General features: G+C 46.4%; 2 protein-coding genes across 2 annotated transcripts; both read right to left on the bottom strand.

The window, feature by feature from the left end:
• Positions 1 to 8,243: 8,243 nt before the first annotated feature.
• Positions 8,244 to 8,633, bottom strand: LOC145797817 (uncharacterized). The gene has a single exon (XM_082885245.1). The coding sequence runs from the start codon at positions 8,631 to 8,633 to the stop codon at positions 8,244 to 8,246; it is 390 nt and encodes a 129-aa protein (XP_082741371.1).
• A 2,896-nt stretch (positions 8,634 to 11,529) lies between these two features.
• On the bottom strand, positions 11,530 to 12,405 carry LOC114302818 (uncharacterized). The gene has a single exon (XM_082885243.1). It carries the CDS (start codon positions 12,403 to 12,405, stop codon positions 11,530 to 11,532), a length of 876 nt encoding a protein of 291 aa, XP_082741369.1.
• Between the last annotated feature and the right edge of the window lie 2,484 nt (positions 12,406 to 14,889).

Genomic DNA, 14,889 nt, shown 5'->3' with positions numbered 1-14,889 from the left:
ATTAAATTTTCTTGTTCTTTGTAATGAAAAGTGATTAATTAAACTTTTGTAATCGAATTTTTTTTTTTAGGCACTAAATTCATAAAATTAAATTTAAATTTTGTTTGGTAAAAAATTAATGCGCTGAAATGAATTGTCCATAACGACAAGCTTGAAGAAAATGACCAAAATACTCATATATATATATATATATATATATGTATATACTGTACACACAGTGGAACTTCTCTGTTCTCTCTTCTCTTCTTCATTTTCCACCGTCGTTTCTCCCTCTCTAATTCTGCATCTTAGATCTCCCAAACTTGTTCTCTCTCCTCTCCTCATCTCTCTCTCTCTCTCTCTCTCTCTCTCTCTGTGTCTCTCTCTCTTTCTCTCTCTCTCTCTCCTCTGACCTCACCACCACCAACACACCCACCGCCGGAGCCCCATCGTCGTAGCTTCTCCAGCCAGGACAACCGTCTCTGCTGCTTCTCGAAGATTCTTCACGATCTCAGCCGCGGAACCTCTCACCCATTCGTCGGAATCTCCGCGGGATCCCGGCCTCCTTCGTCGTCCGCCACTGTCGCCGCTGAAGGCCTGCTCGACCGATCTCCCTCCTGATTCAAATCCAAGTCCAACAACTCCACCGTCAGATCTGACAGCTACACCGATCTCCCTCCTGTACTCGACCGATCTCCCTTCTGTACTCGAACGATCGATCTCACATCTCTCTCTCTCTCTTCTTAAATCTCTCTCACCTCAGATCTCCTTAGATCTCATCTTCTGTTATTTCTTTCATTTTTTTTAAAAATAATTTTTATTAAGTAGTTGATTGTTTGATGATTATGATGATGAGTGGCAAATTCAGGATTTTGACCTAGGTGGACAGCGTTGGGTTAAAATTATAGTGGTCTATCACAATATTATGCTTGTTATCATTTTAAAAAATTATTTTTTAGAAAATTCTCCTTTTTTATTTTTTATTTTTTTTTGTTTTTACTAAATTTTTTTAATATTTTGAATATTTTTTTTAAATTTTTAGACATACCTAACATAAACATACCTAACAAGTAAAAAAAAAAATTGAAAAAAACCTTTTAAAAATTCACTAAATACCAAAAATACAAAAAAATATGAAAATTTAATACATTTTCTGTATTTTTATGTATTTATTAATTTTTGAAATATTTTTTCACAAATTTTTTACTTTTTAGATACATCTAAGTAAAGTGCATCTAAAAAATTAAAAAAAATGTTTAAAATTTTAAAAATATTCACTAAGAACAAAAAAATACAAAAATAAAAAAATTCAATTTTCAAAAAACTTAATTCAAAAAACTCAAACCAAACACACTAATTTTGATTTTTAATTGAGGGTAAAATAATTAAAAAATAAACATAATTTCATATTTAAAATTTTAAAGTTATTCTCAAGTTAGTTAGTTTTTTGCTTTATGTTTTTTTATTTTTGATTGTTTATTTATTATTAATATGATTTGCTATTTTAGTTTTGTGAACATGATGATCATTGTAATTTAAGATGAGATCACATAATATTATTAAAAATGAAAATGACAAAATTACACCAAAATATACCTAAAGAAAAAAGAGAGTGGAAGCGAAAGACATGAGAGAAAATAAGTGTATTTTTTGACCTTTTATGATCTAAATAAATATATTTTTTGATTTTTTATGAAATATGAGTTGAATTTGAAGTGATATGTTAGAGAGGTGATGCGACTTAAATAAGATGATGTGACTCAAATAGAATAGTAACTTTTTGATTTTTTGATTTTTTTCAAACATGCCAAACCAACCCTTAAATATTTAGAGTGACAAATTACAAGAATTTGTATTTTAGTTTTAATTAATGAATCGTGGTATAATGAAACTAATTGTACGGGGGCGAAATATCCAGTGCCTTCCGTACTCCTTGGACTCAAGCTTTTCGTAACGGCGTCTAACCTGGCAACACAGAAACGGTGAGCTGTCCGGCGGTGGTTTGCCGGATAGACCCTCCGACGATCAAGTCAGATCACTTGAGGAAGAAGAAGGCTGTTGGAGAGAGAGAGTGTGGTTCAGTTTTTTTTAATGGCTTACCTCTAACGTTCATCTTCCACTCCTATTTCTAGGCTGGCTATGCAGTCTCAGGATTGTACGCGCACTACCACTGCTGTCCTTCCCTGGACATGTGGCAGTGCTCGTCTCTCACCACCTTACGCGTGTAAAGGCCTAATCCCCTAACCAGTACATGCAGAACTGCCAAACGGTATTGACGCGTACCTGGAGCAGATTTCCTCTCCCTCACGCCATTGGCCCAGGCGGCACACTTAACCGGGGTACCACGACCGACTTATCCCTTGCGGAGAATTACCACCACAAGCAACACAACCGAGCTGTGTCTCGCCCACCTATCCCTTGGGAAGAAGCAAAAGTATGATTACCATGGCCGAGCTGAGTGCGACCGGTCCATCCCAGCTGAACGGCAGTGAGGCATGCTGGCCTTTCCCCGCTCTACCTTTATTCTAGGTTATATGAAGTCGGGCCATCTCGGCTAACCGGTTGGAGGCATGCTGGCCCTCGCCCCGTCCTCAGTCTAATCCGGGCTATCCTTAGCTCGGTTGCGTCATACCACTGCGTGCCCAACCGAACGTCCAGCCAAGTCGGAGCTCGGCCGGGCCTTGAACCACGCCTGGCCGGTCAAGCTTCCCCGGTCGTGCAGATCAGGCAGCAGAACCGCAACACTTGAGAAAGCAGCTCGGCACCATGAGGCTCGTCACAACCCGCGTTACCGTAGCTCGGCCGTACTGTCCGGTGCAAATCTCCCCTCTCAATTGCTCCTTAATCCCATCCGAGCTAAGCGTGATTGGGATTACCGCCATGACCGAGCTATCTTATCTGATCAGTCTTCGAATCGCACCAATACCGAGCCGAGCGTGATTGGGGGCATCGCCGTGGCCGAGCCATGTCACTTGGTCGGCCCTTAAATTGCACCAGTGTCGAACCGAGCATGATTGGGGGCACCTGCAGGGCCGAGCTATACCGCTTGGTCGGCCTCTGAATTGCACCGACAGTCTTGTCAGGTTCGTACAACTGTACTGACAGGGTCCTCTTCTCAGTGCCACATGGCTTCGCGTGACTTGGACCGTACTGCCTCACAGCTGTCCCCCATACGCAAATTTCAAAACCGCCACCGCCGTTTGGGTTTCCCACCCCTTTAATACACAAACGAGGGGTCATTCGACCTCTCACTGTTCATCTTCATTTCAAGCCAAAACCCTACCTTTCAAAACCTTCGAACTTCTGCCGTTGCCGACAGTGCTACCTTCGCATCATCTTCATCTGTTTTCGTTCCTTCTGAAGCTGTAATCAAGCTCTTGGTTGCTCGATCTCTTCTTGGCACCTATCACTGGTAAGTTTCTTCATCACTCTCTCATTTTTCATGTCTGTGTTCTTCGTTTTTGGTTTTCTGGGTTCTTGAACTTAGAATGTTAGAATCTTGTTGATGCTCCTTCTTCGGGGCAGCACTTGAACACCCTAGGGAAAAACTGGAAGAATGGATGGGGCTTTCGTGCCCCTATTTCTCCTTACTTGAATGAACGAACCATGAACTTAGGATGAACAACTTGAATCTGGGTAGGACCGAGCTAAGTAGGCAACTTAGATCCATAAATAAAACTTCAGCCGAGCAAAAACTGGTTTGAGGCTTCTCGTTGAGGCCGTAACCGAGCTGAAAATAGGGAATCAGAACCGAACTAGGAAGGCCAAATCGGCCAAGTAGTCTAGCCAAGATAGTGGTCGAACCGGTCAAACACCCAAAAACCCTTCATCGAGCTAAAAAATCCACATTGAAGCCGTGCAATTTATGCCGTGCTAACCCTTGGACTTGCTTCTTAACAATGCAGAACAAACTAGGAGCGACCAGGCCAGTCCAGAACTATCACTGGTGGAGCTCAAAGTCCGAGAAAATACACCAAAATTTTTCACCGAGATACAAATTAAATCACCGAATAAAACCGAGATAGATGGGGAAGTACCGATTCATGGTGAGCTCGCCCGGTGCGCTAGCCGAGTTTCGTAGGGAATACAACATTCCAGACGATGTCATTTTAGAGCTGGCCAAGAAGGAAGATACCCTTTGGGCCGACCTAGACCGGTGCCCCTTCACGGTCGTATCCATAGTGGAGAAAGGGCTTCGCTTCCCGGTCCAGCCCTTGATCTGCGAATTTTTGAGGCAGACAAGACTTTGCCCAACCCAAGTCTCAAACAACACGTACAACATAATAAACGGCGTGGCTGAGCTGAATAGGAGGCTCGGTCTCAATCTTGGCCTCGCCGAGATATTTCATCAATACAGCCTCAGTAAGAATAAATGTGGGTTTTGTAGGTACCTAAAGGTAAAGAAGGGCCGAGCAAAACTCATCGAGGGCAACCTAGACAAGGAGACCAATGATGATGACTTCTTGTGGGTGTCCGGTCATTACGAGGACATCAAGGCGCCCATACCGGGCTGGTATATTAGGAAAGATTTTGGCAGTGCTGGTGAGTAGCTCGGCTAACCGCACTATCTTTTTTCTGCATTAGTTTCTCTCTATGCCGGTCTAACACTTACTTTTTGCAGATTACAAGCACTTAGCTGAGGACTACTACCGGGCTAACCAAGAGGCCATAAGAGTCTTACTGCGTCATCCTGCCGAGGAGCGCGAATCTCCCAAATTGCTCGGCTTCGAACCGACCTACAACTACAAAGCACCGCGCAAAAGCCGGGTCACCGACTTTCTTCATGCTCCTTCCCTAGAACCTGATCCAAATCTTCCGCCGATCAAACTTGTTCCTCTCACTGCCGAGCAAGAAATGGCAAAAATTCGGGCTATCAAATCAATGATCACCGGTGAACCGAGCGACTCCCTGCCACCAGAAGCGTCTGGGGGGACTTCTTCCACTCCAGCCGGGCAAAAGAAAGGGGCTGTGTTGGCTCTTGCCAGCGAACAACCAACTGGCCGGTCGAAGAAAAGACCGAGGAAAGACCAAACGGAGCAACACCTTGTTGATGAGGACTCAACTGAGCATGTCTCCATCGAGCTAGGGGACCAGACCGAGCAGCAACCAATCGGGCCATCTAAGAGCCCAACCTTCCACCCGGTCTGGGCGCTCAAGATCAAGTACAAGGGCCGGGCAGTCTCTGTGGCCGATTCAGTGTATGCGAACAAGGATTATTCCCTTGGTTTCAACATGACCAAGGGGCTAATTCTTCCTGCTGACATGAAGAAGCACGACGAGCTGTCCGACCTGAAGGTGCTTCGCTCGGCAGCAAAACCGATCGTGTTGGTACGTTCTCCGCTCTTTTCTTCAAGTTATTGCTCGATTTTTGCTCGGTTTTCTGAACACTCACAATCTTTCCTTTATTTGAAGGCTGCGCAAAAGAACTATCTCGCCCATGAGCACATGATCGCCGTGCGGCAGAGTCTGCGCGATGCCATTGCTGAAAACAAGGCCAAAATGGCCGAGATAGCAAAGCTAAAGGTCGCGCAGGAGGCGGTTGAGGCCGAGCGAGATACTCTAAGCCAGAAGGTGGACCGAGCTGAAGCAGACAAACAGCGGGCCGTGAAGTCGACGAAGGCTCGGTACCTCGCCGAGCTGTGCAAACTTTGCGACGTCCATAAGGCAGAGAAGGATAAGGTGGTTGACGACGCCGAAGACCGAGGATATGTGCAAGGCGAGAAGACGTATAACGGCAGGTGCAGGCGACCAAGGACATCTTCTTCCAGTGCGGCTGGAAAGCTGCCGTGGAGAAGGTTGGCCTTGGTCAAGATGCTGAAATGTTCCAAAATCCGCCTGCCGCCTTCATACCACATTACATGTAGGCCTACGCGAGCGCCGCGCAGAAAAGGCTCATTGAAGAGGAAAAAGCTACCGAGGAAGAAGCTGCTGCCGTGCAACAAACCGAGCGAACTTCTCCTGAAGCATATCAAGATGCCGAAGATTAAGTGGCCGATCGGGAGGTTATAGCGGTGGAAGGCGCTGACGATGAGGCAGAGGAAGGCTTGCTCAAGCAGACTGTTGAGGTCGCCGAGCAAACGGTCGACCTTGAGTTAGATTGAAGTGTCCCAATCTATCTCTTGCTTTGTTTTTGTTTCCTTTCTTTCTTTTTTGAATGTAACCGGGCTAGGACCTACATTTGTAATGCAATTTCCTTGATCAATGAAGTTTGAACTTTTTGCTCGTTGATCTTCTATTTCTGTTCGGTCGACACGTGCAAAATTTCTTCATTCAAATTTTAATGAATCTCAACTGGGAGGTCAGCTATGCTGCGCAATATGCCAAGCTAAACTCAGAATTGCTTCAATTTAAATGTTCGCGAATCATAACTAGCAGCTCGGCTCTTTGATTTTTCGAATGAACCCAGACATTTTCATTCGGCCAAGAAAAATCAGCTCGGCCCTACATTGGGCTAAGCGCGAACATTTAGAGTAGGCGAGCATAAATCAGCTCAGCCTTTATAGCTTTGAAAACATCCGAACATTTCCTTTTGACCGAGCAGACATCACCTTGACCGCTCGTTGTTCGATAACAAACCAAATCTCGTATTTGGGCGGGCAAAAATCAGCTCGGTGCTAAAGGGAGTTGGACAAATCACCAACGTTTCATTTTGGCCGAACAAAACTAGCTCAGCCTGTAAATTGGGCAAAACACCAATATTTCAATGTGGCCAGGCAAAATCAGCTCGGCCTTTTGAGTTGGATAGAACGCCAGCATTTCTTTTGTCCGAGCAAAGTCAGCTTGGCTTTTTGTAAGTTGGCCAAGGCACCAACATATCGCTTGGCCGAGCAAAATCAACTCGGCCTTTGCATTGGGCAAAACACCAACATTTCGTTTAAGTTGGTCATGACGCCAACATCCCAATTGGGCGAACAGAGATCAGCTCGGTCATTACACAAATTAGACAATTCACCAACTGTTTGTGCGGTCTGTTTTTATACCGGCAAGTGGAAATCAGTTTTGCCCGGTACAGGTTGGTCTCTTTGCCCCTGGCATCCATAGTGGCCCAGTATCCTTGCCATGTCATTCGTACAGAAAGATACAATTCAAAAGAACGATAGGGCTATTTTTCATTACAAAAAGCAGTGCTATCTCTTACATCAAGTGCCAAAAGGCTAAAGGTTTAGAAAGCTAAGCAACAAAAGTAATTACATTTTAAAAGTAGAAAATCTTAAGGTTGGCTGCGTTCCATGGTCTGGGGATAGCTTTACCGTCTAAGTCCTTCAGATGGTATGTCCCTTTGTCTGCTAGGCCAGTCACCTTGTATGCCCCTTCCAATTTGCGCCGAGCTTTCCTTCGCCAAGGGCCACTGTATTGCCCATCACCTTTCTTAAGACCTAGTCCCCAATTTTGAACAGCCTGGGGTGCACGGCCTTGTTGTATTTCTTGGAGAGTTCTTGCTGATAGACCGTTATGTGGATCAGAGCCCATTCCCTTCTTTCCTCGGCTAGGTCAAGCTCTAATGCCACTGCTTCCTCGTTCAAATCTGGCTGGAAGTTCTCAGACCAGATGGTTGGCATACCAATTTCCAGCGGGATAACGGCTTCCATGCCATAGGCCAAGGTGAATGGTGTCTTCCCGGTCGACTGCCTTGGCGTAGTGCGGTATGCCCAGAGCACATTAGGGAGTTCTTCGGCCCACTTCCCCTTGGCTTTCTTAAGCCACTTCTTCAGCCCATCCAGGATGGTCTTGTTTGAGGCCTCTGCCTGACCATTTGACTGAGGATAGGCCGGCGTTGAATTGTAGAACTCGATCTTTAACTCTTCGCAAAATCCACGAAAGAGTTTCCCATCGAATTGAGTGTCATTATCCGAGATGAGGGCCTTTGGTATGCCGAAGCGAGTGATAATATTTTTCCAAACAAACTTTTTCACATATTTTTCCTTTATGGTTGCCAATGGCTCGGCCTCGACCCACTTGGTGAAGTAGTCGGTAGCGGCGATGCAGAATCTGCGATTGCCCGGAGTTGCTGGGAGTGGCCCCACTATATCTAACCCCCAAAGTGCGAACAACCAAGGACTTGTAAGGGGGAGCAATTCTCTCGCTGGCTGGTGGATCTAGTGAGCGAATTTCTGACACTTTTCACACTGGTGAACATATTTCTGCGCGTCTCCCTGCATGCACGGCCACCAGTAACCTTGGAAAATTGCTCGGTAAGCCAAAGACCTGCCCCTAGTATGGTTTCCGCAGATGTCTTCATGGATCTCATAGAGGAAAGCCTCCACCTAGGCGGGGTGGACACACTTCAGATACGGCTCGGTAAAGGACTTCTTATACAAGGCTCCGGACGGGAAGAGCCAAAACCGCTCTGACTTGGCCCGGATCTTGTTGGCCGCCTTCTTTTCTTCTGGTAGAACTCTATCTTTTAGGAAAACGATGATGGGGTCCATCCAGGAAGGACCCAAGTTGGTGCAGAGTACCTCGGTCACTTCTGGTTCCTCAATGCTTGGTCGAGGTAAAAATTCTATCATCAAGGGGTTAGGAAAAGCTGTCTGAGTAGAAGCAAGCCCGGCCAATTCATCAGCTGTGTTGTTTTCTTCGCAGTTGATCTGTTCCACTCTTATGGCAGTGAACTTCTTGATCTCTGCGCGCACCAGTGCCTGATACTTGGCCATTCTTTTATCCCTGGCTTCATACTCTCCAGAGACCTAATTGACCACCAGTTTAGAGTCGCTGAACACCATGAGGGCTGACCCTTTCATCTTCAAAGCACTCCTTAGTCCGGCAAGGAGGGCTTCATATTCCGCTTCATTGTTAGACGCTTGGAAGCCGAGCGTAATTGCTTGCTCGATAACTAGCCCGTCCGGTGAAGTCAATACGATACCCAGGCCGGCCCCATGTTTGTTGGATACCCCATCGACGAAGAGCTTCCACATCTCGCCAATGAACAGCTTCCAGCAATCAGAGGGGTTTTGGGAGCTTCTCAATTCCAAGTCTCTGGTCAGCTCATTCAGGTCTCTTTCCATGTCTCGGTTGAATTCGTCTTCCAATAAGTTACCTGGCTTCGTTAGTTCGGTCTCCATTTGCTCTTTTTCCACTTGCGAGCCAACACTTGTCGCCATTGCCTGAACCACAAGCTGTGCCAAATCCGCACTAGCCAAATCAACCAGGCAAACCGGACGCATTCCAGGGGCGAACTCCACCACAAAGTCTGCAAGAGCTTGAGCCTTGATCGCGGTGCACGGTCGGAACTTAATGTCGTACTGCCCCAATTCCACGGCCCATTTTCAAAATTCGCCCGGTAAAGTCTGCCTTTCAAAGAGCACCCTAAGTGGAAACTCGGTCAGCACCACTATTGTATGGGCATGAAAATAGTGCGCCAACTTCCTCGAGGCCATCATTAGAGCCAGGTCTAACTTTTCTAGCGGCAAATATCTCGACTCAGCAGGGAGCAAGGTCTTGCTTACGTAGAAGATGGGTAAGTGCTGGATGCCTTCAGTGCGGACTAGGACGGCGCTCACCGCATATTGAGAGACTGCCAAGTAAAGATTCAACTCTTCGCCCGGCTGAGGTGTGACTAAGATAGGGGCTGAGGAAAGGTACACTTTTAAGTCTGCCAGTGCACAGTCACATTCGTCATCCCAGAAGAACTTGGCCTTCAAAGTTTTAAAGAAGGGCCTGCAACAATCTGAAGACCGGTTGATAAATCTGTTCAGTGCGGTTGTCATCCCGGCAAGATGTTGCATGTCCTTTGTGGAGTTTGGGCGCTCCAGTTCTTGTATTGCCTTGATTTGGGATGGGTCGGCTTCAATTCCTCGGTTTGTGACCAGAAAACCCAGAAACTTCCCGATGCCGACTCCGAAGGCGCATTTGGAGGCATTCAAACGAAGCTTGTCGTGTTTAAGTATGGCAAACATCTCTGCTAGGTCGGCGAGGTGTTGAGACTTCTCCTTACTCTTCACCACCATATCATCGATGTAGGACTCCATGGTGCGACCCAGAAGTGGAGTGAATATCTTTGTCACCATCCTTTGAAAAGTTGCCCCGGCGTTCTTCAGTCCGAATGACATGACTTTATAACAATATAGGCCTCTGGGGGTAGTGAACGATGTGATCTCTCGGTCTGGTTCATACATGGCTATCTAGTGGTAGCCGCGATATGCGTCCAGGAAGCTAAACCTCTGATGGCCAGCGGTCAAATCCACCAGCTGGTCAATTCGAGGGAGGGGGAAGCTATCCTTTGAGTACGCATGGTTGACCGTCTTATAATCAACACATACCCGCCATTTGCCATTCTTTTTCGGAACCACCACCGTGTTGGATATCCATCGAGGGTATTGTACTTTTTCTATTGCCCCCGCTTCAAACAAATTTTGACATCTTCTGCCACTACCTCGGCATGGTGCAGAGCCGAGCGGCGAGTCCTCTAAATGACCGGCTGCGCATTAGGGAAGACATTCAACTGGTGGCAAATAAAGCTGGGGTCGACGCCAGGCATGTCATAAGGCGTCCACGCAAAAGCCTCCAAATTGGAAACTAAGAAGTTGACATAATCTAACCGCTCGGCGCTAGACAAAGACGATCCCAAGAGGAAGAACTTAGTTGGGTCGTTCTCGTCGATGCGCACTTTCACCAAATCCTCGACTGATTTTTTCTCGGCCTTTCTTCCTATGTCTTCAAGGACCTCCTTTCCCTCGGGTCCCTCAATCATTTAGACAAACCCTTTGGCTGCTTGGCTACCATTTACCGTAACGAAGCATTATTTTGCCATCACCTGGTCTCCCCAAACTTCCTCTATTTGTCCAGTTGGAGCCAGGAAGCGCAAAACCTAATAGTAAGTCGACACTACTGCTTGCATGGCGTACAACCACCACCTGCCCAAAATCAAGTTGTAGGTGGATGGGACTTTGAGCACCCAGAACTCTACTTGCTTTATGACTGAACCCGCTTTGACCGGCAATATGATCTTCCCTACCGACCATTCCGGCTGAGAGTTGAACCCAACCAACGGAGACGTCGCAGGGGCCAAGTCCTTGTCCTCTAACTTCATTTGTTTGAACGTGTCATAATACATGATTTTGACCGAACTCTCCTGGTCAATCAAGAACCTTTTGATGTCAAAGTCTTTGACGTGAAGAGTGACCACTAGGGCATCATTGTGGGGCATCTGGATCCGCTCCAAATCCCTGCTCGAAAAGGTAAGGATGTCCTTCTCTTCGGTCTCCCTTTCTTCACAGCGGGCTGATCGGAGAGCACTTCCCTCATGTGCTCGGCTTTCTTAATCATCCCTCTTAGCTCGCAGACCCTGACTGGTTCAATGATGCCATGGATGACATTGATCATGCCTTGGGGCGCTGCCTCAAGGGCAGCCATGCCGTTTGGCTCGGTCTGTCCCTGCGGGTCGGCTTTCATGCCCCCATCTATGTATTGGTCAAGATGCCCTGCCGCTACCAACTCCTCTAAGTGTTGTTTGAGTGGCAAGCAGTCCTCTGTTCGGTGCCCCCGTTCTTCATGGAAGGTGCATCAAAATCTTGAGTTAAAGCCTCTCTGTGCACTCCCCAACTTTGCCGGCTAGCAGACAAAAGGCTCTCCTCGGATCTCACTCAAGATGCGGTAGATAGGGATTTTAAAGACCGTGGTGATTCTAGTCCGTGCCTTCAATTTTCTCTTGGCATCCTCCTTTGCATCATGGGGAGCGTCAGCTCGGTCATTTTTGCGACCTTTGTTTCTGTTGTCACGGTTTGAACCACGACATTGATCTTTTGACCGGTTGTTTGGGCGGTTATCCTCCTGCCCGATCGAGTGAACCTTCCCCGCCACCTTTCTGTCCTCAGCGATCGGATAAGCCTTCTCGGTCGCGGAGACAGCATCATCCTTCACACGAATGTGCTCATTAATCCGCTGCAACAAGGACTCCATGGTTGTAGGCTGATGCATCGTGAGCCAGTGTCGCAATCTATGTCCGACTGGGAGACCCCTCTTGTATTGTGTGATTGCCAGATTAGTAGGGCAGTCGTGGATTTTGTTGTAAGTTTCCAAGTACCTCGCGTTGTATGCCTTCAATGAACCTCCAGATTCCATCTTGACGCCCAGGAGACGGTCGACCTCCTTCGGTGTTCGAGTGTTGGCTTTGAATCTGGTGACGAAGGCTTCCACTAGTTGCTGCCACCCCTCGATACTCCCCTCTGGAAGCCTTTCGAACCATTTCAGGCCCAGTTCTCCCAAGCTTGCTGGGAATATGAGGCACATCAAGGTGTCGTTGCGCCGGTGGCCAGCCATTACTTGTCGGTAATGACTCACGTGCATGTACGGATCCGTCTTGCCGTCATACAAGGTGAACTTAGGCTGGTGGAATCTGGCAGGAAGTGGTGTACTCTCGATTTCTGGGGACAGCAGCGTGGCTGTAAGTCTCGCCAGCTCTTTGTCCACTAGCGTAGGGGCCACCATCCTGGGTGTTGGCATTACCACCTCCTCGCTACAATGGACTTGGGTGCTTAACCTCTACAACGCCGGCAACCTCTAGGTTTCCCTCTGGCGTGCCCTCTCTTCCAACACATCCCTCAACTCCCCGAAACGGGTAGAAAAAGAGTATCGCGACGTCGTTGACGGGCGCGAAGGACGGTAAGTGTTGTCGTAAGTGAGGGATCTGCTCTCCCTTGGTTCAGAGTCTCCAACCCCATAGTTTCTGGTGATAGAAAGGGAGTGCATTCTTTCCTGGCGGTGATTGCTAGAACGAGGAGACGGGGTGCGCTCATTGAGGTTGCCCTCTCCAACAACACCCTTCCCCTTATCTGGCGTTTCAACATCTCCATCTCAACCGCCATCTTTCGAATGAGGGCATCCTAGTCCTTGAGTTTGTGCTCCAGGAGCTGCGTACAGGACTCCTCCCTCCGCCGACGGCCCTCTGGACTCTTCGAGCAATCGGTACTCCTTCCGCGCTTGTCTCGCACACCTCGCGAAGAAGTTTCTAGGCCCGCCATGACTGGAACATTCGGGGGGCCTTCTCTCCATCGGACAGACTCTGGTGTGACGCCATCGACGACGGACAGCAAGGTTTCGTCGTTGTTGGCCATGGAAATGGTCGAAGGAGCTTGAAGAGAAAGGTTTGAGTATCAAAGACTTTCCACAAACGGCGCCAATTGTACGGGGGCAAAATATCCAGTGCTTTCTGTACTCCTTGGACTCAAGGTTCTCGTAACGGCGTCTAACCTGGCAACACAGAAACGGTGAGCTACCCGGCGGTGGTTTGCCGGATAGACCCTCCGACGATCAAGTCAAATTACTTGAGGAAGAAGAAGGCTGCGGGAGAGAGAGAGAGTGTGGTTCAGTTTTTTTCAATGGCTTACCTCTAACGTTCATCTTTCACTCTTATTTCTAGGCTGGCCATGCTGCCTCACGATTGTGCGCGCACTACCTTTGCTGTCCTTCCCTGGACAGGTGGCAGTGCTCGTCTCTTACCACCTTACGCGTGTAAAGGCCTAATCCCCTAACCAGTACATGCAGAACTGCCAAACGGTATTGATGCGTGCCTGGAGCAGATTTCCTCTCCTTCACGCCATTGGCCCATGCGGCATACTTAACCGGGATACCACGACCGGCCTATCCCTTGCAGAGAATTACCACCACAAGCAACACAACCGAGATGTGTCTCGCCGACCTATCCCTTGGGAAGAAGCAAAAGTATGATTACCATGGCCGAACTGAGTGCGACCGATCCATCCCGGCTAACCGGCGGTGAGGCATGCCAGCCTTTTCCCGCTCTACCTTTATTCTAGGTTATATGAAGTCGGGCCATCTCGGCTAACCGGTTGGAGGCATGCCAGCCCTCGCCCCGTTCTCAGTCTAATTCGGGCTATCCTTAGCTCGGTTACGTCATACCACTGCATGCCCAACCGAATGTCCAGCCAAGTCGGAGCTCGGCCGGGCCTTGGACCACGCCTGGCCGGTCAAACTTCCCCGGTCGTGCAGATCAGGCAGCAGAACCGCAACACTTGAGAAAACAGCTCGGCATCGTGAGGCTCGTCACAACCTGCGTTACCGTAGCTCGGCCATACTGTCCGGTGCAAATCTCCCCTCTCACTAATGAATTATAATCATAATGAAAATCAATACACCATATAATTAATATAAATAAATATTTTCAAAAATAAGAGAGAGAAATCATAAATAAATAACATAAAAAATATAATCCATAACCAGATTGAAATATTTGAACCTCTAATCTCATAATGAAACTAATAGAGTAACCCTGTTAGTTTTGCAAAAATTTTGTCAAAAATTAAAAACAAAAAACAAAAATAGAAAATGAAATATAAAAAATTATAACATACATTGTATTTTAATCAATTATTTTTTAAATAGTAGTAAAAGTGTAATTTTTAAAAATTAAGGTTGGGCATGTGACCCTTTTGGTCTCAACATGCTTCTGCCCCTGATGATGATGAAACATATTGCAATTTGTCAATTTATTTTTTTATTTCTTTATTTATCTAAAAGAACAGATAATTTTTTTTAAAATTAACAAATAGGACAAGATAGGCTAGATCTGTTCAAAATTTGAACAGATAGAGGTTTAGTGTATTTCAATCACAAAGATTTAAATTTTAACAAATAAAAAAATTAAAATGACTTTTCACATATGAAAAAAGAAATAGATAGGAAAAAATAGGTTTGCGATGTATTTCAATCACAAAGATTTAAATTTCAATAGATAAAAAAATAAAATGATTTTTCACTAATTAAAAAAATAAACAGATAGAAAAAGTAGGCTTGAGAAATTCAAAAAGTAGGGAAAATAAGTTTGAATTTCAACAGATAAAAAAAAAATTAGAACAAAAATTTTGACGAGTAGGAGATGATAGGACAAGAATTTCAATAGATAAAATTTTACAGAAATAGAAATTTCAACATATAGGGAAAAATAGGACAAGA

The sequence above is a fragment of the Camellia sinensis genome, chromosome 8 (genome assembly GCF_055761805.1).
Source record: "Camellia sinensis isolate YWXY chromosome 8, ASM5576180v1, whole genome shotgun sequence".
NCBI classification, from domain to species: domain Eukaryota; kingdom Viridiplantae; phylum Streptophyta; class Magnoliopsida; order Ericales; family Theaceae; genus Camellia; species Camellia sinensis.
The sequence above is the reverse complement of the archived record's forward strand: the minus strand, read 5'-3'. Positions and strand labels throughout refer to the sequence as shown.